The 26,021-nt window shown below is 45.4% G+C and overlaps 1 protein-coding gene across 6 annotated transcripts in view; it reads right to left on the bottom strand.

Annotated features, from left to right (window-relative positions):
- NMNAT3 (nicotinamide nucleotide adenylyltransferase 3) overlaps window positions 1-26,021 on the bottom strand; it is a 94,983-nt gene that overhangs the window by 45,333 nt on the left and 23,629 nt on the right. For 5 of the 6 annotated variants that reach the window (XM_076005101.1, XM_076005082.1, XM_076005103.1 and 2 more), the window contains one exon: window positions 423-572. The exons of the other annotated variant lie outside the window; for it this stretch is intronic. In XM_076005101.1, coding sequence (XP_075861216.1) covers window positions 423-534 — 112 coding nt within the window. In that variant the 5' untranslated portion in view covers window positions 535-572. The remainder of the gene's footprint in view (window positions 1-422; window positions 573-26,021) is intronic. 6 annotated transcript variants of the gene reach the window in all.

The raw sequence follows: 26,021 nt of genomic DNA, 5'->3' as shown, positions 1-26,021 counted from the left end.
TTTAGTGTCAAAATTGCCATTATTGAACATTTGCTCACCACTGAAGAGCATCAGCAGCTTTCCAAGGCACAGGCTACCTACTTACCTGGCTGTGTAGGTAAATGTTGGGAGGATGGGGAAGGACACTCTGGTTGAGGCACAGGTTCTAGACAGAGCCTTCTGTCTTTTTTGCATTCATGGACAACATGAGGTGGATAGGGAGAGGAGGCCCTGAGGTGTGTTAAACTCTATGGCCAGGGACATGACTTGTACACATGTCATAAAGCTATAGTACATCATATCATGGAGAAAATATATGCCACAAGTTATGTCATGCATAAATAAACTAAGCCATTTCAATAATGGCAATGATGACAACAGCCTACAAAACCCCATGAGGCCCAACCCACCAGTTCCGTTGGACTCGGGTCCCCCTGACCAACCTGTTTGGTGTAGGTGGTCTCTGGCCACCTCAAACAAGCGCAGGTGCATGTTGGTGATGGGGTTGAAGCTGCCACAGGCCAGAAGCACCACAGGGATTCGGCTCTTCATCATGTTAGGCTCATCCGCACCCACGGCAGTGGCCACCCTGCCTTTAGGGGGGCAAAAAGTCATGTCAGGGAGTTGGCACCAAGATAATCATCCAGATCAGTGTCTCTAAACCACACATGGGCCGTTAGTCCTCACTTGTAAGATGACCAATGAGGCAATAAAAACAATGGGGCTATTTGATTAGTGGGGCTATTTGATTAGGGAAGGCTCACCAAGGGCCAAGAACTATGCCAAGTGCTATGCCACGGTACACACCTTCTCTTGCCGAATCCTTTTTAACAACCCTGAGTGGTTACTCATGTAGCTCAGGGACCTTAGAAGATGCTGGGCCAGGACTGGAACCCCGGCAGCCCGACCTCAGAGCTCCCATTTTGTTCTTAACATCTACACTCTTTCCGGACTCTGACGGGTCACCTTGGGGTCAAAAGGCAGTCTGTTGGCCTCCCATAATGTCATCTCTGATAGTCCAGATAGAACTTACAAAGTCCCAGAGTAGACCAGCACTTTTAAAAAACTTTTATTTTCAAATAACTTCAGACATTGAAAAAAAAATTGCAAAATTTATACAAAGAATTTTATATACTCCTTATCCAGATTTCCCAAACGTTAACATTTTACCACATTTGCTTTATCATTCATTCTCTCTTTCTCCATTCATACACACATCTGTATACACCTATAAGTAATTTTTTCTGAGATGTTTGCAAGTTATGGACATAATACCACTTTACCTCTAACTACTTCAGTATATATTTTCTGAGAACAAAGATATTTTCTTTCACAATTGAAAAATGACAATTAAAACCATGAAATCAATATTATTTCAGGACTACTATCTCATCTACAGACCATATTCTGATTTCATCTGTTGTCCTTTATCTGGGAAGAAATATTTTGAGAAGGCACAGGCCACCCTCTGTCCTCTCCACTTTGTTGCTTCCAGCACCAGGCAAGTTAAAGGAGAGGACGTAGCCTGGGCTCCAGGGCAGGCGGGCAGGTGCGGCTCTCCTGCCTCTGAGGTGCTGCCTCCCCCAGGGGTGGTGAAGAGCTCCACTGGAGGGGGGCCTGGCCTGCTTGCTAGTTCTGCTCTCCCTGGCTGTGAGACCTAGGGCAAGTCACAGCCCCTCTCTGAGCCACGGCTTCCTCATCTGCAAGGCAGGGGTAATATTACTTAATCTTTTAAGGTGTAGGGAGGACATATGAGCTACATATGGAAAGTATCTGGTGCACAGCAATCACTGCGGCTGTGCTTGCCGCTGATGACAATGGTAAAAGAGACGCTGCTGCCGCTGCCCTGACGAGGGAGGGGGAGGACAAAGGCGATGGCTGTGTGCCTGCAGCACATAGCGATTAAGATGGTTCCCAATGGCCCTTTCTGTATTCACCTCTAATCCCTTCCCCTTGCGTAGGGGCTGGACCAGGTAACTTGCTTCTGATGAATGCCACAAAAGTAGTGGGATGCCATTTCTAAGACGAGGTTACGAAAGGTCCCTGGCTCTCTCTTGCTCACTGTGATGAGGCCAGCAGCCACATTGCGAGCAGCTCCATGGAGAGGCCCGTGGCCAGGGAACTGGAGAGATGCCTGGTGGCCACCAGCCCATGAGAACTGAGCCTCTCAGTCCAACAGCCATGAGGAATTGAGTGTGTCAATAACTAAATGCGTCATGTGGAAGTGGACCTTTCCCCAGTCAGGTTTTCAGTTGAGACTGCAGCCCTGTGAACATTCTGGCTGAGCTTTATAAAAGACTCTGAGCCAGAAGGTGTAGTTATGTTATACCTGGATTCCTGACCCACAGAAACTGTGAGATAATAAAGATAACAAATAAATGTATTATTTTAAGCTGCTATATTTTGGTGTGGTTTGTTATGCAGTGATTATGAATACAGCAACCAACGGGAAGAAAGCATTCACTTCCTTACTTCTTGCAGCTATGTGGCCTTGGCTGCAATCCTACAGTCCTGGGGGAGACATGGAGAGTTCTTTGCCACTGAACCTGGGACCCTCTTTGTATCTAAGGAAAATAACTTAACCTGGCCCTTATTGTCTACTTCTCCAGGCTTTAATCCAGCTTCCTATTTTATATTCTAGCAACAATGAACTATTCATCAGTGGTTCCATTGTGAGTGCTTCATGGCTTCCTGCTTCAAGTTTCTGTACCTGCTATTTTGGTTTACTCCAACCAGGACACTATGAGCACGCTCCAATCTGTTAAAACTCAACTCAGATGATCACATTATCTATGACTTTCATCACTCTTTATTGATTACCTACTAGGTGCTAGATATGAGGTGCTTGTACCAGTTAGGGATGCATTGGCTGCCAGTCTCAGAAGCCTAACCTCAGTGGCCTAAACAAATAGAGGCTCAGTTGTTTCTCACGTGAAAAAAAGTCTAGAAGTAGGCAGCTGATGGCATTAGATCACGGGGTCAACAATCACCTGCAATTCTCTCGGTCACAAGATTGCCACTGCAGCTACAGCGAGCATGACCTCAATCAAGGCAAGGACGAGGAGCAAGGAGCTGTACCAGGCTGGCTGTCCCTCTTAATCAAGAACACAAGAGCTTTTTCAGAACCCCCCTGTAGACTGTGCTTCTGTCTCATTGGCCAGAACTAGGTCACATAACCACTCTAGCTATGGGCGAGGCTCGAGAGGCACGCATTTAGCTTCACAGCATCTCCACTGGGAACAACAAGGGAAAGGGGACTGGGAACTGGATTAGCTAATCCACAGCGGCTGCCACAGAGTTGAGGATACAACTGTCTGGGAGCTGGGAGTATAGAGGCTGCTGAGTTGGCTTACCTGACTTCCCTTTAGTAGATCAAATGCCACATTCTATTCAAAAAAACCTGCTCAGGTATCTTTCCTACCCACCAGACAGTAAAACCTTTAAGAGCAGGAGTGGTGTTTTCCTCTTCTTTGGATCTCAGCTGCAAGCGCAGAGGCTGGCCCGGAGTAGGGCTCAGTGAAGACCGACACAGGGCACGGCTGGCTGGAGAGCAGACCTGCCCCCTGGTAGTGGCAAGGCCTACTGCACCTCCTGCTGCACACAGAAGTTGTTCTGGATGTATTATGAGCTACAGTGTGAAGAGGAAAAGCTCTCAGCTGAGGCAGGCTTGGTCTCCCCAAGCTCCCTTTGAGGCTGCAGGAACACCCCCTCCTGTGTGGAGAGAAGGCAGTCAACAGGCTGCTGCTAGCTTCTTCCCAGGGAGGTTGGATGGTTTAATGAGACATTATTTGCAAAATGTGCCGACTATTCACAGAAGCAGCCTCATGATGAGTGTATTTGAAGAGGGTGGCTGTTTTTTGCGACTATTATGAAGTCTTTCAAAACTGCATTTCATTTTGACAAAATATAAATTGTTAGAGCCATTAAAATGTGTAACTGCAGAGTCTCTGGTAACCTGAGGTTTTGACCCATTTTTTTCCAAAAGTTCCCAGAAACTGTAAATTAGAACATTTGTTTGAACAGTTGCATCAACCACAATGAAGTATGATGCTGGGAAGGAGAATAAATGACCTTTACTACGTACCTCTCTTTCTTTTTCTTTCCTTGCCATGGGCACCCTGAGCCACACTGCTCTGGTGGTGACTGTGCCCTGTCTGGGCCACATCTCAGGCTGGAGGACACAGTGAACGCACATTCCCAGGCACAGCACCAAGGTCAGTGTGCTCCTGTACCATCTGCATACTCCACCTTGCTCCAACTAAACACCTGTTCACACCCAACCTAGACATACACGACGACAGGGTTGAAATGGACTAACTCCAGGGTCCACCAGGAGAATAAAAGGCTCTGATTGGAGTGCAGACTGCTTAGACACAAGGCAAGATGCATGCCATAGAAGTGACCCTTGTGCTCTTATCATCTCATAATATCTAGTGAGATGAGGCAAGTGAGAGAGACTTTCGCTGTTGGGAAAGGCTTCTCATCAAAGGCATTTAATGGAGGCCCACAGAGCGAGCAATGACTGCTGCTGAGGATTTAACCACTTGAGAAGGTGGCATGTGGGCTTCTTGGAATTTATCATTAAACTGGAGACAAGGCAAACAGGCTCCCCCCCCGCTCCCCGGCCCCTGCTCTCTCTCCAGCTCAGGACCTCCCACTCCACAGGCACCTGGATGGCTCTTCAGCCTGCTCCTCAAGCACCACACACTGCTTCTGCAAATGTGGTTGTGACCACCTGAAACACTCTTGCCATCCTTGCCACCTTGATCTGCCTTCATGGTCTCTCCTTGGAATATTTACCCTTCACCACCAGGCTAACACTGTACCTGTTACACATTGTATCACTTTTTTCTTTCATTGCCGCTGCCCTGTCATTGCTTTTTCCCCATGTTTCTCTTCCTCAAGTAGAAGGTAAACTCCTAGAGGGTGGTTTTTTATTCATCCCCTCAACTTCTAGCACTGGGCCTAGCACATAATTGGTGCTCAGGAAATGCGTGTGGCATGAACGAGAGTGAGTGGCTGTTCCTGACCAAGTGTTTTTGTCAGATGGCTACCTCCTCTCTGGTTCTGTCCCCAAAAGCGGACTGAGCCTTGCAGAGACGTAAAGTGACCGTTCCAGCTTCCTGGAGGCACTAAGACCCCTCCCCCCGGCCCCATTCCACCGACTCAGTCTGGAATCAAATGAGACACCCCCTCCCTGTTGTGCCCTCTTCAACACTGTGGTCCTGTCCACAGGGATATACCGAGGTCACCCCTCTGCCCTGGAGACCTGGATGGCTGCCACTTTGCCAGGACAGAGCCTAGCTGATTCCTCCCAGGTTCCACTGCCCACTCACTGCCCAGCCCTTTTGAAGACACATCGCTGCACAGGTTTTCAGAGACCACCCAGTTTCTCCCAACAGCCAGGTCTCTGGCATGGCCCTGCCCTCCATCTGCCCAGTGGCGACTGTTTACTAAGCATCTACTACAGGCCAGGCCCTCTGCCGGCACTGGGACGCAACAGGAGGCAGAGCAACGTGGCCCTGTCCACACAGAGCTTCCAGTCGCCTGTGTGAAGGGCGATTCAGCATGCAATGACCACTGTGGCAAGGGCTCAGGGCTTAACACCTCCCTGCAAGAGGCTGAACAACGGTCCCCAAAGATGGCCACCTCCTGATCCTTGGAACCCATGAATACGTTAAAGAATCTTGAAATGGGGAGGGCAGCCTGGATTATCCAGTTTTATCAGGAGAGTGCTCACAGGAGGGAGGCAAGAGGGCCGGATACATAAAGATGTATGGAGGAGGCAGCGGTCGGGGAGGAGAGAAGGTGCTAGGGAGGGGCTATGAGCCAAGCAACAAGAGAGGCCTCTAGATACTAGAAAAGGCCAGAAAAGGCAGGGAAAGGACAGTTTCTAGAGCCTCTAGAACGAACGCAGGCCTGCCCACACCTTCCTTTCCAACTTCTGACCTCCAGAACTTTAAGAGAATCAATCTGTGTTGTTTTAAGCCACACATTAGTTTCCTGAGGCTGTTGTGGTGATTCGTTATAAGCAGTCACAGGAAACCGAGTCACTCACCTACTTAGAGGCAGGCTGTCAGCAGTCACCTTTGAGCTGGGGCAGGGAGGGGAAGGGACGTGGAGGAGGACAGTGCACCTGTGTCAGGCACAGGGAACAGCATGGCAAAGGCCTAGCAGCCACCACCACAAGACAGCTTAAGGTGGGGAATAAACTGAAAGATGTGAGCGTGGAGGCTCATGTGTGGGTGTGAGCTGACATGTGAGTGGCTCAAGGTGAAGCTATATAGTGTGGAAGGAGCACACAGACCCCTGGGGCCTGTGGAATTTAGGTATTATCCTATGGGCAAGAAGGAGCTTCCAAAGGATTTTAAACAGGGGCGTGACTTCCTCAGATTTCTGTTTCAGAAAGAGCACTTCAGTGCTCCCAGGATGGGCAGCAGGAAGCCTCAGGCTGGCAGGAAAGCCTCAGGAAGGCCAGCTGCCCCGGGCTCCTCTGCCTGGCAAAGGCCAGCTGGTCTCCAGCTTCTTGGGCGATGGCCTTTTCTGCTGCTCACATCTCACCTCATTCACCAGGTAACGTGGTGCTGGCCAATGCCCCACATGTACTAAATTCTAACTCAGCGTGCGCCCCTCGGCCCATTTGTCACGGGCGGTCACAGAGGCACGGAAAGCAAGGCGAGCCGGAAGGTTAAGTGCCGTCACTGCAGATGTAATGTGCTAATGCTCACCGCTTGGGAGGCAGTCAATTTACCTTTCCTTGCGGTGAGTGCCTCTAAAGGGCCCAGGCCCGGGGAAGTGGCTGCAAACATCCCTGTTTATTATAGACATAAAGCAGATGGCTTCAGGCAGAATGGAAATGGATTCCACAAACATCTTTCATTACACAGACCTCTTGACCGGACTCATCTTAAAGAAAACAAGAGACACGGTTTGTATGTGGGGTTGACGACCACATTTTTCAGGACTTGGGGAAATCATTTCCATCTGGGCAAGCGTGTCAACTTCTCCAGGGCAATCAACCTTCATGCGAACTCTGGTATTTTTTCTTTTCAATTTTGCTGGATTCTCCCACTGTTGCTATGAGCATACAGTGCTGCTAAGGACAAAAGCAGAGCAACCCTTCTTTGGTGTGAGGATCCTCCGCCAGCCAGCCTTTGTAGGAAACAAACATGCCAATTAAGCACTCGTCCTAATTGTGAGGCTCTCAGGAAAGCAGGCAGCCTGCTCTTCAGTTTTGAGAACTTTCAAAAGATTTGAAGGAGCACAAGGAATGGGACGAGGTCTCTGCAATGCCACACTCCTGAGTTTGGGATTGATTTCAATTGCTGCTGCAATAAGATGGAGCAGATTAACAGCTACTGGGGTTACTGAGTGGCAGGCTGTGCTAAAAACTTTACACACATTGATGCTAATTCTTTTAACAGGCCTGGCAGGGGTGCTTGCTTTCTGGTGAAGAGCCTAATCAACTTCCCCTAGCTCAGTGAGCCACACAGAAAATGGAGATAATGACATATATCTCTTAGAGCTCTCATGGGGGGTTTTAGAGTTGACCAATATAGCACAGTACCTGGCTCAGAGGGGGTTCTCCAGAAATATAAGCTCCTTTCTCTTTCCTTTCGTTATGTTTAAAACCGAATTCACCATTCCCTGCACCTGCTTCCAGATGCCTGTTTACCTTGCTTGAAAAAGACCCCCAGCATTTTTCTAGTCACCCATAATCAAGACCTGGCAGCCCTGGGGCACACATTCAGCATCCTCCTGCCTGTGGGGCACTTGCTCAGACCCCCCTGGCCTGGGAGATGTCACCACGGAAGGGTGCTCCTGAAGAAGGCCAATCCCACAGACCACTGCCGTAGCCTTCCGTCTAGCTCCAACCATGACTGCTCAGCTCTGAGCATCACTTGTCCCTGGAATTAAGAATCAATATTGAAAAACTACAGGAACAGGCAGTCTATTGTTGTTCTGGCAGAAATAACATCTTTTGATGATGAAAAAGAAATGTGCCCAAATCCCAGCTGACTTGCCAACTTGGAACAAAGGAAGCAGAAGAAGGGATGGAGGACCAGAAGTGCCTGGGCTCTGCTGTGAGAAATACAAAATAGTAGTACATCGTTAAAAACACAATCTATTAATACCAGCTACTGGGCTAGTGCCTTGGAGATAAAAGGACAAATAAAATCTGTTCCTGTCCCCAAGGTTACAATCTTGCAGGAAGAACAAACATCGAGGAAGAAACAAACATCCTCTGGAGGGTTGAGTCTGATGGTGACTTTTCAATATCTGTTCTCCCCTCTTCTTTAGTCATAGAATCTCTGTCTGTAGCTGGGCATACTGCTACCTGTCCCAGTGTCTTTGACAGTTGGGCACAGCCAGGTGACTAAGGTCTGGCCAGTGATCTTTGAATAGAAATGTTAGGAACAGAAGCATTACAAGTTCCAGGAACTCTTTTGAAAAGGGAAAAGCATGACTTTCTCCTCTCCTCCACCCTCGAATGCGATGGCTGGAGTATGGCAGCTGTATTACACCTAGAGAACAAGGACCAACTCCAGGTGTGACAAAGAACAGGCTAAGAGAAAACCAGGACCCTGATGACCCTGAAACTGTCACACCAGCCCCAGACTACCTACCTCCAGGTTTCTTTTACCTGGGGAAGAAATAATCTTCTAAGCCACTATTATTTTCCATTTTTTTCTGTGATACACAGCTAAACCTAATTCTAACTGGTATACTGAAATCTAAGGAATGTTTATTGAATTAGCATGTAATCACAGAAAAGTATGTAAACTTTTAGAAGTTTCTATTGCCCCAGTTAAACCTATTTTATATGCAGAAACTCAAATGGCCATTGTTTGAAAGAGAAAATACACCTAAGAAAAAATTTACTATAACTTAATTTTTTATATGAATTTTTCATGGGAGAAAAATTCCTTACTCAGGACCCTGGAAGGCTGAAATGTGCAGCAGCAAATCTGCTTTTCTATAGATCACAAAAACCAGACGCTGTCCTATCTACTTCCCCCCCAAAACAGATTCATTATAGTTAGTTGTCACACTCTGCTTCGAGTGGGCATTTGCCATATGGCTTGGCAGTTTAATGGTTTTCTGATACTTGACAAAAATGAAGCACAATTATTTTGCAAGGAGTTTGCATTCCTAGATGGGTCTTTTCCAAATAACAGCTGTGCCTCAAAATTGAGTTACTCAATTTGCAATTTGTGGACAAAACACTCAAACATTTACAAGTGAGCAAAACCTCAAATCACTTGGGCTATTTCCAGGCGTCAGAGTTTATGAAGTTTTTAGCAACGTTATGAGTGTGCAGCTGTCAACAAGCTCAAGCCAATGTCTCTGAACCACCAGACCCCACAGGCAGCAGTGATGTCCTACTTAACAACAGGCCACGTGGAGATGACCACAAACCTATGGGAGAGAAAGAACATGGGAGAGAAAGAACATGGGAGAGAGAAGCATTACCCCAAAGCCTGTAGACTAAATACCTATTCCTTTCTTTCTACTCCCTACCACATTTGTGTAGATGACACACAAATCTACAGTTCTAGTCTTGACCTTGCTTATAGGCTCCTACAGCTCCACAGATGTCCACCCGGCACTGGCTTGATAACAAGACATGGAATTGAAGCCAATGGGCACTTCCTAACTGAGTGCTTCAGTCAGGAGAAGCCAGGTGAGCTATCCTAATTTAACTTAGTGAGCTATAACAATAAAGGTTCATTTCATGTTCATAACATATACTCATTCCATGTTGGTTGGGGGCTCTGCTCTGTGTTATCATTGTTCCTTAATCCAGGACTCAAGATGATAGTTCAGCCACTATCTGGAATATAGTAAAAAACCATAGCAGACAAAAAGAAGGCTCTGGAAGGTCCCTCACTAGCAATTTTATGCTTGGCCCCAAATTGGCACATGTCACTTTCACAGACCCTGCCAACTACAATGAGCTAGACAGTACAATTGGACTTTGTGTGCTGAAGGTAGAGAGCCAGAAGTATTTGGTAAATATCCTTGTGCTTACTACAGTGACTGACCAATCTGAGCCTCAGTGGCCCATATGGAACATGGAGATAATCACATACACCTCCTGGGATTGTCATAAAGGTTATCGGAGTTGACCCATAAAGAGCACTCAGAATAGTGCCTGGCTCATAGGAGGTTCCTCCAGAAATATGAGCTCTTTTCCTTTCCCTGTGTTCAAAAGGTAATTCACTGTCTCCTACACCTGCTTTTGGTTGTCTGTAACTGTTATCTGAAAAACTCTCTGGCCATTTTATAGTCACCCATGATCAAATCCTGCTAGGCAGCTAGGACATCTCCTCTTCCTCAGACCCTTCTCAGCCCAACACAATTAGCCTCCAAGTATGGCCAATATTACTCGAATAAAGACTTCATTTTCTACCACTACTGTGACCCACCTACTGTATGCAGCATATAATTACTTAATTGTATCAATTAATGTTTTTTCAAAATTGCAAACAAGAGAAGCAAACTCTGGTTATCTTGGTTCCCCTCCCCACCAAAGGCAAAGCAGTGAAGGAGCATGCAGAGTCACCAGAAGGCTGCAGGCCATCTCACAGAACAAATGAAGAGCTGAACACGACATCTCAGGGTGGACAAGACAGGACAGTGCCATGGTCTCAGCATGGACAGGGTCTCATGGCATGACAAAGTCGCGGGGGCTCACACCAGCATGCAATGCTGTTCCTAGAGAGGGGCCACTGCTGTGGGTTGGACGCCCCCTACCCCAGCACAGTGAGGGCTCCCACACCTGTTAAGGTGACAGAAACTCTGAATCTTTTCCCTACCACCAATCTGGCCCCAATCCAATCTATTCTCAATATGCTAAGTAGATTAACCTGTCCTAAAGCCTGGGTTCAATCACTCGAACTAATGTGATAAACTATTGAGCGTTTTACCATGCACCAAGCATTGTATAAAATCTGGCCCTTATGCCATCCCAGTGATAAACTACTGAGTAATTTTTTCTCCACTGGCATTTACCTGCTAGGTCATGTCTGTCATCTGCCATCGGGGCTCTGGGGATTTTGGCCTCACTCTACCTCTCCTACTTGTCTCCCACCACCCCCTCTATTCCCTGCATGCTCTCCAGATCCTCCCCAAGCTGGGATCGTTACTGTTCTCTCATGTGTCTGCTCAGGGTTCCTGCTTCTTAGGCCTCTGTTTATGCCATTTCCTAGTGCTGAAACATTCCCTTCCACGCCAACTGCCCTGTGAGGCTTCCCTGGTGGCCCACCTGGAAGTCAGTGCTCCCTCCTCTGACCTCTAAAAGGTGACATGCTGCCTATTTTCTACTTTTGAGCCGCCACTCTTTTCTTGCCTAGCACATTGTCAATCCCTGAGGGCAGAGGTCCCACGGGTTCTAATGCAAACTGGAGAATGAATATGAGGAATATTCACCTTATGTATTGGGGACAAGGCAAAAGCGAAAAGCAGATTGAAATGGGAGCCAGGGAGCAACAGCTGCTTCATGGCTGGGTCCAGGCTGAAGTAGGTCGAAGTAGCTGAGGAAGAAATATCCCCCTAAATCAAAATAGCAGAGCCCCAGGCTTGCTCACCCTCACATCCCCATTCTTGTTTTCAACATCTGGAACTTCTGGTTTGCCTAGTTTGCTTTATTCCTTAAAAGTTTCTGCCTCCCAATATGGGGTATCAGTTTTCTTCTGAACTTAAATTTTGTTCTTGTCCCATAAATTGTGTCTGCTGCCTTGGCTGGACCCTACCCAAGGACCCCAATTCCTGATTCACACCTCAGAGGCATTGTTTGATTCCCCTGTCCTCTCCCTGCCTCTGTCCTGCCTAACCTGGGGTGGATGCCCAAGGCCTGCACTCCAGTCCCGCAGTGAGCAATATGCCGTGTTTAGTGTTGGGAGAGCAGCCCCGCACCCTCTGCAGCCCAAAGGACTTCCCTGTGTGGCAGCAGAATGCAGAAACAGCCATTCATCATGGCAGCAGGGATGGCACCATGGCCTGTTAGTGCCCAAACCACAAAACTGGCAGCCATCTGAGCTCTTCCCTCTCCCTCGCCTTGACAGCCTGCCAGCCCACCTCTGCAGTATCTTTATTATCCACTCCTCTCTCAAACTCCACAGTCACTGCCTTAGACTGGGGCTGACTGCCCTGAATGTGCTTTTAACCTGTCTCCTGTTTCCAGTCTCACCTCCTCCGATCCATCCTCCACACGGCTGCCCAAGGAGTCTTTATGATGTGCACATCAACATATTGATTCCCTGCTTACCCCCCTTCCCCACCACTCACATTCTGGATAATCCTGAAACTCTCTGGTGCGTTATCCACAACCCCTTATCTGGTCACCACCTGTTGTTCCAGCCTCATCACTTACCCTTCCACCCCACCTCCATGTCTGTTCCATCAACAGCTTTTCATCCTCTCCTAAGCACTGTGCTCCCTCTCATCCATTTATGTTGAGAGTTTATTCTCTTATGGGCTTCATCACTTAGAATTCACCTCCTCCAGAAAGCTTCTCAATGCCCATTCCTCCCAAGCTAAGTTGGGGTCCCCTCGTCTGGCCTTCCACATCCCCTTGGACCCTTCTCTCATTTCTAATCCCATTCCACTTTACTCTCTTGTCCACTGTATGTCCACCCTACTGGACAATGAGCTCTTTGAGGGCAGAAATGTTTTATTTTCTGTATCCTCAGCCCCAAGCACAGAGCCTTGCACACAGTAGGTGTAAAACATACGTGTGTAATAATCAATTAAATGTATGGATGAGTTCAAGTCAAGGACAATGTCGGGAGGCAATTCTTCACAGGTTGCTCATGTTTCTGCATGTCTTTCAAGCAAGGCATTGGCGGCCCATTGTTTTGGATTATCTTTCAAAGATATCTGTACAGCCAACATCCCTGGAAGACAGAGATATTGCTTCCTGCTGGGGCAAAGTCAGGCTTCATCCAGCACAGCGAAGACAATCTCTCTCTTTGACGCAAAGGAGAGGCATACTTACTACCCTGATGAAATGTCTGGGTTCCTTAGGCATGGGGTTCCCCTCTCCTGTAACAAAATCCACTGCCTATGTGAGTGTCACCTGCCGCTCTGAACTTCACCCTGTGGAAACTGTGGCTCGGGGAAGTGGCACAAGAAAATTCTGGCATCTGGCTTCTGTCTTTGCTGTAATGAAATCCTTGGTCTCTGACCCAGGAGCCCCCATGCCTTCTGCCAGCATCCAGCTAACAGTTAGCTCGGCAGGCTAACTTCTCAGACCCTTTACAGTTCCTGACAGACATGAGAGTCAACTGTGGACTGCCCTGGTGACCCAGGAAACACCACAGAGGGAGGGACAATTGAGAAAGGTGTCAAGGAGATATTAGAGCCCATGAGGCCCTGACCACACTTCTTCCAGTGTAATAAAATTCTTTTATTTTTGTCAGAAAGAAACTCAGATAAAAGTGATTGTCTACAACCGCAGCTGAGCTGTCCCCATATGGAGGGACCAGGGGAACCCCGTTCCCAGTGAGGGCAGTGCATGGTGGGATGGGGGCTGGAGGGCAGGACAGGTTGCCTGGAGCTGTGCTTGCATGAGGCTCCCAGGTATGCTCTAGTAGAATTGGTGACATGAGCATCAGTATGGGTGGTGGATTCCAGGCCACAGCATGAAGTCAAACATAAGGGGCTAGTGGCCCGGCGTCAGCCCTGTGAGGCCTGTCCTGTGCCTCGGTGGGCAGAAGCTGCCTAATGGGGACCAGAACTCAGGAGGTCAGCCAGGCTGCTTTCTGGTTTTGAGGAATGAAGATTATGACAAAGGAGAAAGAAAAACTGCTGAGGAATATAGGGTGACAGCCGTCTCTCCTATGCTACTGTCAGCCTGGTTCCTAAGATCTCAGATCTCCTTGGACTGAATTTTAGGGCCAGATCTAAAATGTAATCTAAAAATTCTAACAAAAAGGTCCACTTTGTTTCAGCTTGCTTATTCATTCATTCACTTACAAAGAAAACAGGTTATCATCGCTACCAAGTTTCACAAGGCAACAGAGGATAGGGAGATCCTGAAACACCTGCAAGGGTGGAAACTTGGTCAGGCTCTCCAGGAAGACATAGCAGACCAGTGGAGACACAGTGAATCATAGTAGGGCGTATGCAGGCAAGAGCCCTGATGCTCAAGGATGGCTGTTCACCTGAGAAATTCACTGGGCACAATAACATATAACCAAGTTCAGCTCATGCAATATAATTTCCTCTAGAAACTATAAGCCAAGCAGCCCATCTTCCCTTCTTTACTGAGCTGTGAGCAGAATGCCATGGTGATGAGCAGATAACTGCAAATCTGGGCAGTGATCTATGAAGTCAGAGCAGACCTGAGCCAGGTTTGGGACTGTAATTAATTAAAAAGTGTAAGTGAGTTCATCCAATATATATTTAATAGTATGCATAATTGCTATTGTGTTGGCTGGAAATTAGGCCAGAATGGTGGGCAGTTCATAGTAACAACTGTAGTCTATGATTTTTAAACAAACTTAATTTTGTTTCTTCCCTCAGTTATTGCTTTAGAATCTATAAGTAAGACTGGCAGAACAGACTCTATCCCTGTCCCCACTGAAGCCTATGTACAGGTGAACATTTCTTGTGCACACAAAGATACGTGCACTCAGGCAGTGACAGGCAAGAAGCACTCATCTGGCCTTGGACTAAGATTGCCTGCACTTGCACTTGGGGGGGGGGGGGGGGCTCTGGAATGGGAAAAGCTTGGCATTCACAAGCTATGTGACCTTGAGCAAGACCTTTAGTCCTCCCTAAAATGAGGATAACCCAATACACATCCATGGGGTTTCTAAGAAGATGAACTAAAAAACACCTGAGGACTGTGCCTCCTACACCTCTTTAAGGGGAGGAGAAGCTTTCCATTGCACAGTCAGGGAGCTGGACTTACCTGTGCTATTCCTGTGTCGAGACACTACTGTTCATGACAGATTCCACCTGTCCGCACAAGAGCAGGCCAAATGAAGTCATTACCTGTCTGAGGTCATCCAGGCCTGCACAGCACAGAAGTGGGGATTCAATGGAGCCAGCGTTCCAGCTGACTCGTGCCTGGGTTGGGGCAGTCTAAGAAGCCTGACACATCTGCCAGCAAGTTTATACACAATGTGTCCTACAAAGTGAGGCTTTGTTGACTTCCTTTACTATGTATGAATTTGAAAACTAACAGAGTTAATTTGCTCTGAAGAGCAAAGAACTAATGCGATTTTCTGCCATACTTAGCCAATGGATCTTTTTGTTAGGCCATTGTGATTCACGGCAATTGGTAAGTGTGCACAGCACAAGCACAGCGTTCCCTGTAGTTGGAGCAGACAGCCTGCCTGGAAGGTCAGGAAAGGAGGGGCTGGCTCCAGGGCAATAGGCAGAGATCCCTAGGCTTCTGGGTCAATGGGCAGAGCTAGAATCCAGCAGGCCCAGGGAACTAAAGAACATCCCATGCCCAGAGGTGGGCCCAGGGCAGACGCGTGGAGGTACCAGCTCCAAGACTAACACAGTAAAGCTCCAAGACTAACACAGGCACCCAACTCCAGTGAAGTCACCTGAACGTGCTGGCCTCATTAAATCCATAAAATAATAATTTAAGTATAAAATAAAATGTAGGCTGACATGAAATGATTTAGGCTGTCTTCCACGAGCAGATGTTCCGAGGAAAATCTGCTGGTCCTTCCTGCAGCACAGCGAATCCCTTCCTCCTGGCTGACACGCCCCGATTCTGTTCCACTGCAGGGACAAGGAGGAACATAGCACCACACTCACGTGGCTGTCCCGAGCCCTTTGCCAGTGATTGGTCAGGCGTGGGCATGTGACCCAGTTCTGGCCAATGGGATGCAAGAGGAAGTGCCTGGAGACCTAAGGAAAGATTTTTCAGGTGATGAAAAACACTCTTGCGAAGGCCCCTTTTCTGCCCCTTCCCTCCCTCTGTTCTGGACACTGGTGTAGGGATGTGATGCTTGGGGCTGCTGCAGCCTTCCTAAGACCACAAAGGGAAGGCCCGGAGAGCTGCATTAACCTTACACAGTACTACCTTTCTCTAGACTTATTATTCTACGAAGTGCTAAAATATTTTTATGCTGGAGCTCCTGCTGGTCAAGTATTTGGTGACTCGTGGCGCAAGTCATCCAAAGAGACACCCCCAGGAGGCCTAGGTTCTTGCCTTTCTCCCACAGTGCATACACTTCCATGGGCCTAATGTGAATCCAGAATGTAAAGATAAGTACTTTCCGTACACCGCGTCTCCTAAAATCAAGGCAGCTCCTTCCTCTGGGCTGCAGTGTAGACAGACAGTGCCTGTGCGGGAGGAAACCTTGCTGTGTGGGGCCTAGGAGGGAGGTATGTCCCAACATGGCTCTGCACTGGGAAGTTTTCAGGACTGTTTTGAATAAACATGATTTTTGGTTGACACTATGACCTTGTAACTTAACCCCAAGGGAAGCCGCCTTCTGACGGAGCCTCTTAACAGACCCCTCTGAGCTGCATTCAGAGTCCCCACGGGCTCCATCGGGACCTTGCTGAGGGCAGCTCTGTGTCAGGTAGAGCGGCCTCCACATCCTGATGCTCCCTAGGGGGATAGCTTCAGTGCAGCCTCCTCACTCCAGCCCTCCACAGGTGGGGCAGCCCTGCTTCTCCCGCCTCAGTGCCCGCTGCTTCCTGTCTATGATTTATAGCCCAACACAGCCTGGTGACTGTAGGAAACCTGACCTCGAACACACCCTGCACCCTGTCACCTCTGAGCCTTTGCTCTTGCCGGGCCCTCTGGCCAGAACGCCCTTTCCACCCACTTCTATCTATTAAAGTTTGCCCCCCAGTGCTCAGCACATATTAGGCTGCCCCTGAAGGACTCTTTTACTCAACAACAACAAAAATAAACAACCCAATTAAAAAATGGGCAAAGGACTTGAGTAAATATTTCTCTAAAGACATCCAAATGGCCAAGAAGCACACAAAAAGATCCCTAATCACTAGGAAATGCAAATCAAAACCACACTGAGATATTCCACCTCATACCACTAGAATGACTATTAAAAAAATAGAAATAACAAGTATTGCAAGGATATGGAGAAATGGGAAGACTTATGCACTGCTGGTGGGTGGGAATTTAAAATGGTGTAGCTGCTATGGAAAACAGTATGGTGGTGCCTCAAAGGAGTAAAAATAGAATTGCTATATGATCCATTTATGGATATACAACCAAAAGAATTAAAGTAGTGACACAAACAGATATTTATACACCCATGTTCACAGCAGCATTATTCACAGAAGCCAGAAGGTGGAAGAAACCCAAGTATTCATTAATAGATGAATGGAGAAACAAAATATACATTGTTTGTATATAATGGAATAATATTCAGTCTTAAAAAAGAAAAAAAAATTGACACATGCTACAACATTTGAGAACATTATGCTAAGTAAAATAAGCCAGTCCTAAAAAGACAATATTGCATAATTTCATTTAAATGAGGTACCTAGAATAGTCAAATTCATAGAGATAGAAAGTAGAATGGTGGTACCAGGGGCTGAGAGGAGGGGAATAGACAATTACTGTTTAATGGGTATACAATTTTAGTTTTGTAAGATAAAAAGAGTTCTGAAGACTGGTTGCACAACAGTGTCAATGTATTTAGCACTACTGAATTGTATACTTAAAAATGGTTAGGATGATAAATTTTGTATGTGTATTTTGTCACAATTAAATATTTAAAATAAAAGCTCTCTTTTGTTAAGCCTTCTCTGATGTTAGGCTTCAAGTCCACTGCATTGCTTGTCAACCTCTGTCTTGATTCCTTGTTTTCCATTCTACCAGGATTGTTTTTAGATTTACCCAGTTGCCCATATCAAGAAAATCATGGAGAAATAGTGCTAAAGCCCTGATAGAACTATTCATAAAGTCAATCCTATCTAGGGCATTTCAATTATGTGAGCCAATAAATACCCTTTTTATCATTAAGCCAATCTGAGTTGGTGTGAAACAACCCAAATCAATCTAATTCATAATACACCTGGTCTGAAATATCAAAACACTAAGAATAAGGAAAAGACTCTAGAGATTTACAGAAAGTACACAGAAAAAGGAATGAAAATAAGACTAGTATCTGACCTCTCATTTGCAACATTACATGCAAAAGACAATGGGCAATGACTGAATACTTCTGAGATAAAATAACTTTAAATCTAGGCTATTAATTAAGTATGAAAATAGAATAAATACATTTTTATATATGCAAGGACTCAACATTTACCTTTCAGGAACTCCTTCCTAAGAAGTTCTTTGAGGATGTGTTCCAGCAAAACAAGGAAGAAAAACAAACAAAGTAGAAGTAATTCAACCCGGGAGGATGGCAAAACTAGAAAGTTGTACAGGCTGGAGAGCAACAGCCTAGGGTACAGCATGAAAATGTAGGACTCTAAGCAACAAGGTGAATGCTGGAGAGGTTGGGTAAACTGAGGATATGGTGAGAATACCTCTCTCTCAACAATAATGACAATAAATCCAAGTAAAACAAAAAAGCTATGTAAGTAACATGGTCCAAAAATAATGTAAATTAAAATGTGACATAATTTCAAGACTTTGATAGAATATCAGGAAAGAAATTTCATTTGACCCGGATGATGGGAATTTCCCTTTGAGTGACCCAGGGCTACCTGACCCAGGAGCAAACATGCATGTGGTCATAATGATCTAAATGTTCAACTTTTAAAGTCAATCTAGTGGAAAGGCACAGAAGGCTTAATTGTGATTACAGAATAGAAAGGTAATGTTAGCAGCATTGGCAATATAAGAATAAAGCAACCAGAAGAGAAGTAGTTGAAAGAATGATGGGAAGAAGCACTAATATTTTCCTCTTATCTACGGAAAGTCTAGATACTGATTAAAGTTGATGAACAAAAATCACAGATTTGGTTGTGAATAACAAATATGGGGAAATGTTGCCTTAAACAAGACAAGGCTTAAATTTCTCTCCCATAAAATGAGTTGGAAGGTAGGTAGTTTAGGGCCAGTGTGGCAGCTCTCATGTCATCAACAGCCCAAGCTCTCTCTAGATTTTTTCCTCTGTCATTCTTAGAACATGCCTTCAATCTACCCTCCAGCTTGTCTCATGGTCACATGATGGCCTTTGCAGCTCCAGCCATCCTATCTGTGTTCCATGTAAGAATGAGAAAGAGGGAGAAGGGCAAAAGAAACCTACCTGTGGAGTCAGCTCTCTTTATAAAGGGTTTTCCTGAAGCCCCACCAAACATCTTCTGCTTACATCTTATCAGCCGGAACACAGTGATAAGTACGACTATCACAAGAAAAATTGAAAAGTGTAGTTTTTTAGATGATACACTGCTGCTCTCAACAAAATTGGGTTTGTTTTAATAAGTAAAAAGGGGAAAATAGCTATTTGGCCATCTGTGACTCAAGAGATAGAAGTATATTATTTAAAGTAAAAAGGTAACCAATTAAAGAATAAAAATTGTAATAGAAACCACCAAAAATGAGTGAAAGGAGGAAGGGTAGGGTGTGGAGAGTATAAATGGGTTAAATCTTTATCTTTAATAATGGGGCTCAGTGGCATAAAATTTAAAGCTTGAGAGCATTTAATCTCCAAAATAATTGAAAGACTTGAGAGTCTAAAGGAACTTGCCTTTGGGGAGTAGGGACAGGGCTGTGACTACTCATTAAAATCCCTTCTGTATTATTATTATTTTTTTAGACCCCATGTGCAGATATTATTTTGATTTTTTTAAAAAAATCAACATTCGTTATATTGGGAAGCAAGACACCACTATATTTCCTCTATCCTTGGCAACCTGGTTCTATAGTGGACATTTCAGTATGTTATTTAGTCCTTATCACTGGCTTAGAAAGTGACAAAGCCCATCCATAATCAGGGCTTTCTTTATTTTACTTCTTTCAATTGATGTATTGTTTTGTTTTGTTTTTTGAGACAGAGTCTCGCTTTGTTGCCCAGGCTAGAGTGAGTGCCGTGGCGTCAGCCTAGCTCACAGCAACCTCAAACTCCTGGGCTCAAGCAATCCTCCTGCCTCAGCCTCCTGAGTAGCTGGGACTACAGGCATGCGCCATCATGCCCGGCTGATTTTTTTCTATATATATTAGTTGGCAAATTAATTTCTTTCTATTTATAGTATATTCAGGGTCTCGCTCTTGCTCAGGCTGGTTTCGAACTCCTGACCTTGAGCAATCCGCCCGCCTCGGCCTCCCAGAGTGTTAGGATTACAGGCGTGAGCCATTGCGCCCGGCCTGATGTATCTTTTAAACTCCAGCCATTCATATTGAATTTTTTTTTTTTCATGAGCAGACAGACTCTGGCAGACGCATCACTCTTTGTTTCTGGTGGGGCAGGTCCACCTATGCCCCGTCCTCTGTCCAAAACAAGGCAGCCGCCGACACCTCCCCACATTCATTCCCGTGGGCCACTCCCACATGCCCGGGGAACTCTCTGCAGGGAAGTATGTTCTCTGCCTGCCTGGTGTGCACTCTCAAATCACTGTCCTAATGTCCCTATAATATATTAACAGGCTGTGGCCAAAGGGAGTTCTGCTGAAATAGGCAGTAGTTTGGGCCATTTTGGACTAAATCCTAGAATGCACACGATAATGCTGAGCGATGCAGTTTAATTTATGAGTGTGCAGGTCTGCTGTGAAATTGGGAAATGGAAGTATAAGACATTAGCATTCACATGGTAAAGGAGGGCCAAGCCCAAAACTGTAATAGGCTTTCACAGGGAGGACTGCACGGTGCGAAGGAACAGACATACTCTGTCAGTTAAACGTGTGCTCATGAACTTCACCTTTATTAAATATTTCAATGCTGTGAATGGCGTAAGAAGTATGCACTTCTCCTGGACTTATGCCCTTAATATTGCCCAACACCCTCCATTATTTTTAACAACAGTGGAACACCTGTATGCACATCTGGGCAGATTTAAAATATGAACGCCATGGCTTGGGTGTGGTTTGATCTGCAAGAAGGAAGGTGTAACAAACGGCTTCTCGACTTCATCCTAGCTAGGGCATACAAAATATCATACAGCTAATTTAATTTATTGCTAAATTAAACAGGGAAGATAGGTATGTTTTAATTGAAGTCATTGCAGTTGTGTGTGCAGTTCACGCCATGAGGTCTCTGGCTTAAAGAGCTTGTACGCTAGAGATTTTCTGTCTGACCTTGATTCTGCCACCTCACCTTTCTAACCAATTTTTCAATGCACAGAGCAAACTAACATCTATTTCTGCCTTCCTTATGAATAAAAATACATCCTTCCATGGGGTTCAAAGGAAATATCAAGCATGCCCCAGCAGTATGTTAAAATATGTTGGAAAAGAGGTTGAACAAGTCCATCAAAGTAGGCTGAGTAATATCCCCGAAGATCTCAGGTCCTAATGCCTAGAACCTATAAAAATCACTTTATTTGGATAAAGGGTCATTGCAGATGTTATTAAGAATCTTGAGATGGGGAGAGACTAAATGCAATCACATGTAGCTTTATAAGAGGGAGGCAGAGGGAGATTTCATTCACACACACACACACACACACACACACACACACACACACACACACACACCTGTATGAGGATGGACAGAAAGCTGAAGATGCTGGCCTTGCAGGTCGGGGTGATGCAGCCACCAGAAGGTAGAAGCAACAAGGAACAGAATCCTCCCTAGAACCTCTGAATGGATGAGGCCTTGCCGACACCTTCATTTTGGCCTAGCGATACCGATTTTAAACTTTTGGCCTCCAGAATTCTGAGAAAATAAATTTCTGTTGTTTTAAACTACCAAGTGTGTAGTCATTTGTTACAGCAGCTATAGGAAACTAATATTCTCATACAGGTGCTGGAGGGAAGAGTTTTAGTTTATTCCAAAGCTCTCCCAAACATTCTACAGTTCTTTGATGGTATTTGGCAAAATCCAACTTCCTGCCTCCAGCGAGTGGGACGGGAGAGGGTTGAACACAAGCTTACAGGTTAGGAAAAGCAGGCAGCCAAGTCCCAGCTCTGGGCAATGTTCCCTCCTGAAGCCCGAGGCTGAGGGCATAAGGAAAAAATGTTTAGTTCTTTCAGCAAACATTTGAATAGGTAAGTGTGAAGTGAGTGGGGCAGACCAAGGATTTAAGAAACTTCCCATAAATTTACCTCATCACTCAGATTGGGCTGTGCCAGTATGTCCATGTGTCCAATCTTCAAACAAACACAGTATAATTGTTAGTTAACATGGCCAGATGCCTGCAAATATATTTTATCAGGCTTTTCTCGGAAAGTTTATCTGCAATAGCGAATAATTAGAGACCCGAATGTCTAACAACAGGAGAATGGTTAAATTCCATGTAATACTATTCAGCTGTTAAAAAGAGTGACAGATTTTTACATATATGATGTGGAAGATTATTAATGAGTAAACATTGGGTAAAAATGCAAGTTGCAAACAGTATTATAGTTTATCTCATATGTTTTAAACAAAGCAATCTATGTTGTAATCTACAGAAAGAATACATAATATATATACACCTATGTAGGTTTTATAAATTCACTGGATGGGTGCACATAAAACAGTCATTATCTCTGCGGGAAAAAGAGGAGTTGTTGGGGCAATGGCAGGAGGAGTGAACAGACTTGGGCTTTATTCATATTACTTTATATTAAATGCACTTTTCCCCTAAGCATGCACTTGTTCTGTAGTTCAAAGAAACAAAAAGAAGATGAAAATGCAATAAAAATATGCTACGAGAACTTTGTTTAGTATGATGTCTGGTAAACAGTGGAGACCCTTAGTACTCAATGAAGGGCTGTGCAGCAGATGGATTTTATAGATTGCCTGTGGCTTCTGGAGGTTTTCCGTAACATGTTAATGGGGCAGGGCAGGGGGGCAAAAAACCCTGGTTTTTACACCAAGCTCCCTGTTGATACCGCCATGTTTTTATTTTCAAAAAGATAAAAAGACACAGTCAGTAGCCAAAGTCCCAGGCAAGTGTGTCTTTTGTCTCTTTTACAAGAGTGGGGCAAAGTGACTATTCACTGACTCAGCGGTTTCACAAAAAAGCCAAGGGATTCTGTCTTTTGAAAACTTCTTCCTGAAAAATTCTATATAGGGATGTTTCCAAAGGCTGTTTTACCACCTGGAAAAGCGGTTTTCTCACCAGGGAGCAGACAGTTCCTGCAGCGTTAGCTATTGTTCACAGCCCTCTTGTGTCTGTGAGCTGCACACCAGGAAGGGAGGCACTCTGCCTGAGAAAAGGACATTCCCGGTCTCACTCCTCAGACTACACCCCAAGTACACGCCATCCATGCAACACCACACACAAAGGGAGAGCTCTCAGATCAAGAGAGTCCCCATTACTTGCTGATTTGAAACACTGTTTTGGATTAATGCGCAGCCAGGCTGATCAACTGCACTCCCGAAAGGCATTAATATAGACGGGAAATATGTATTGACCTCACAGTATTTGATTCAGGGTCACTGAGGAGAAGAATGAGAGTGTGTCTCAAGACCCCAAAGCAAAGATGCGATTTCTGGACAACAAGGAACTATGAGCCCAGTTACCTTTTGGGTAAATAAAAGCAGGGGCATGGGTCACTTCTACCTCAAACACATGCTTCATGAGCACGGTGCTATGAAGGTGACAGGTCTCTACAAACACTTCTTAAGTGGTGGCTCTTAGTGAAATTACCACTTTTTGCTGAATGAAAGCAACCAATCTTCTCTCTCCTCCATATAATATGAAGTGTTTATTTTTCAAGGTATGTTTCTCTAAGATTTGTTGCAAATCATAAAAAGTCATGGCACTTTATGATTCCGTGTTACAGATTTCAAGGAAAACTCTCATCTTCTGTATTTTAAAGAAACTGTAACAAAAACACACAGATTGGGAGCTGGTTCTTTCCTTAAGCAGAGGGATCACTCTATCTTAATCAAAAGCAAAATATTTAACCCTGTCCGTTTTATGCTTCCATTTGCAGAATGTTAACACCTGGTCCAAACCCTGTATGGTACAGTTCTGTGAGGAAACTGAGGACTAGAGAGGTGATGTTGCTTATCCAAGGTTACACAGTAAGTTAATAGCGGAGCTAGAGCCAGAGCTCCAGGCTCAAACTCCCAGCTCAGGGCTGAGACTTCTATCACCCTGTGACACCACCTTATAAACCACGCTCTTTGGTTAGGAAGATTTTTGGTTTTGTCTAAGGAGTGCATCCTGCCATATGACCCTCATCACCAGGCCTAATGAGACTGACACCCTGGGACAAATGTGGAATATGGGGGAGATCCCCTCTGCGAAGATAATAAATTCAGAGCAACATACGGCTGAAAAGGACCGGGAGGGATTCTCCACTCCATTTCCCTTCCTTGAGGCAGAAGGTGCTGACATCATGCCAAGGGAGAAGTACTTATTTTATTTCTAAAACCCTTCAGGGAAGATTTCATCACTTCACTTACAAAAGGGAATATATCTGATTTTATCCTAACAGTCGAATCCAACAAATAATCAGAGAAAAATCACCACGTAGTTTTTTAAATAAAAAAATACAAAATCTTCCTCACTTCAATACCTCACAAGTGGTTATTTAAAATAACTTTCTAGTTTAATTCAACGTGAACATTTCTACTGCAAACGTAAAACATTTTAGAAAATAAGAAGAACATGGAGTTCTCATGACACCTTAACTATGATTTTTGTAAGAATTAATAAGAATGTGAGAGACTCACTCAGGCCTAGTTGTATAAAGAACTTTGATAGAAAGTAGAATATATAGGCACCTGCCAAGCATAAATCATTTGAAAGATGAAAACTCATGACTTAAAAACTCAGGGATGGCTCCCACCATATGATTTTCATTTTAAGTTTTATAAATCCCCAGTTTTTTGCAAAGTAGTTTCTGCATTAGGCCTTAGCTTACGAAGGCACATTTCCAAGTGATTGGAATGGAAAAGTGAAATAAAAGTAAAATAGATTAAAAACTCCAATGATTCCACATATATTCATGCCAAATGATTCAAAAGCCAGAGGTTATTGCGAGAGGAGGAAGTCTGCCTAACACCTGTGATATTAAGAGAGGAGAAGCTAATAATGTGTGGTACTTCATCTGCAGATGATGCCGCTGACCCACTGCCAATGGCTCTGCACTGCTTTTCCATCAGCGTTGATGACAGTCCAGGCTCGGGAGATCAAGAGGTGCATCTCAAAGGCAGATGCTGGAATTAAGGTGGTCCACGTCTGTGGGTGCAGCTCAGGCTGTCCTGGCCTCAGGGTCCCAGGCTCGGGGCAAGGGTGCAAAGTGGTCTTCCTTAATTTCTCCTCCAACCCGGTCCCATCCCCAATGGCCCTTTAAAGCTTCTCCCGGTGGCTATAACTCAGTGCTCCTATTGCAGCATCTCCCCCCTTCTCTGCTGTTCCAAAGCAAGGATTTCTCTGACTGCTCCCCGTTCCTTCCCCAGGTGGAGGGATATTGGCAGTCTGGGGATCCCATCCTTTTCCCTGCAAACAGCATATGTAGGCCCACTCTTTGACCTGTGTGAAGCCCCCATGGTTCCACCCAGCTTTAGGCCTGACAGGGAAAGTTCTAGAACCTCACATAGAGTCCCAAAAACCAAAGCTGGAAGCGATACTTGGGAGGAAGCCATGCTTCAGGAAGATCCTTGTACCCTGGGGTCTACCCCAAGCCAGGCTTTACTCAGGCAGGTGTGGGGTCCCAGGAGACTCAGCAGCCCTGCTGCCCTGTGACAGCCTAGCAGCCATAATCTAGTGAAGTCTGGTCATCTGGCACCTACAAACACCGGGTGACTCGAAAGTGAGACTAGATGGCACTGGGTGGACAATCCAAGGAAAACTGTAGAGTTGTATCTGAGCTGGATAATGTTACCAACCATTTAAGGGGCACACATATTTCACTTAGATGCTATTACTCCATCTTTGAAGATAAGGCAACTGGGACTCAGAGAAGTTAACTTTTTTGCTCAAGGTTGCATTGCAAGGAGGAGTGAGCTGGGATTCCACCCCATAGTTTCAGGTTCTCCTGGT

The sequence above is a fragment of the Microcebus murinus genome, chromosome 1 (assembly GCF_040939455.1).
Source record: "Microcebus murinus isolate Inina chromosome 1, M.murinus_Inina_mat1.0, whole genome shotgun sequence".
Classification (NCBI taxonomy): domain Eukaryota; kingdom Metazoa; phylum Chordata; class Mammalia; order Primates; family Cheirogaleidae; genus Microcebus; species Microcebus murinus.
This window is presented reverse-complemented; position numbering and strand designations above follow the sequence as displayed.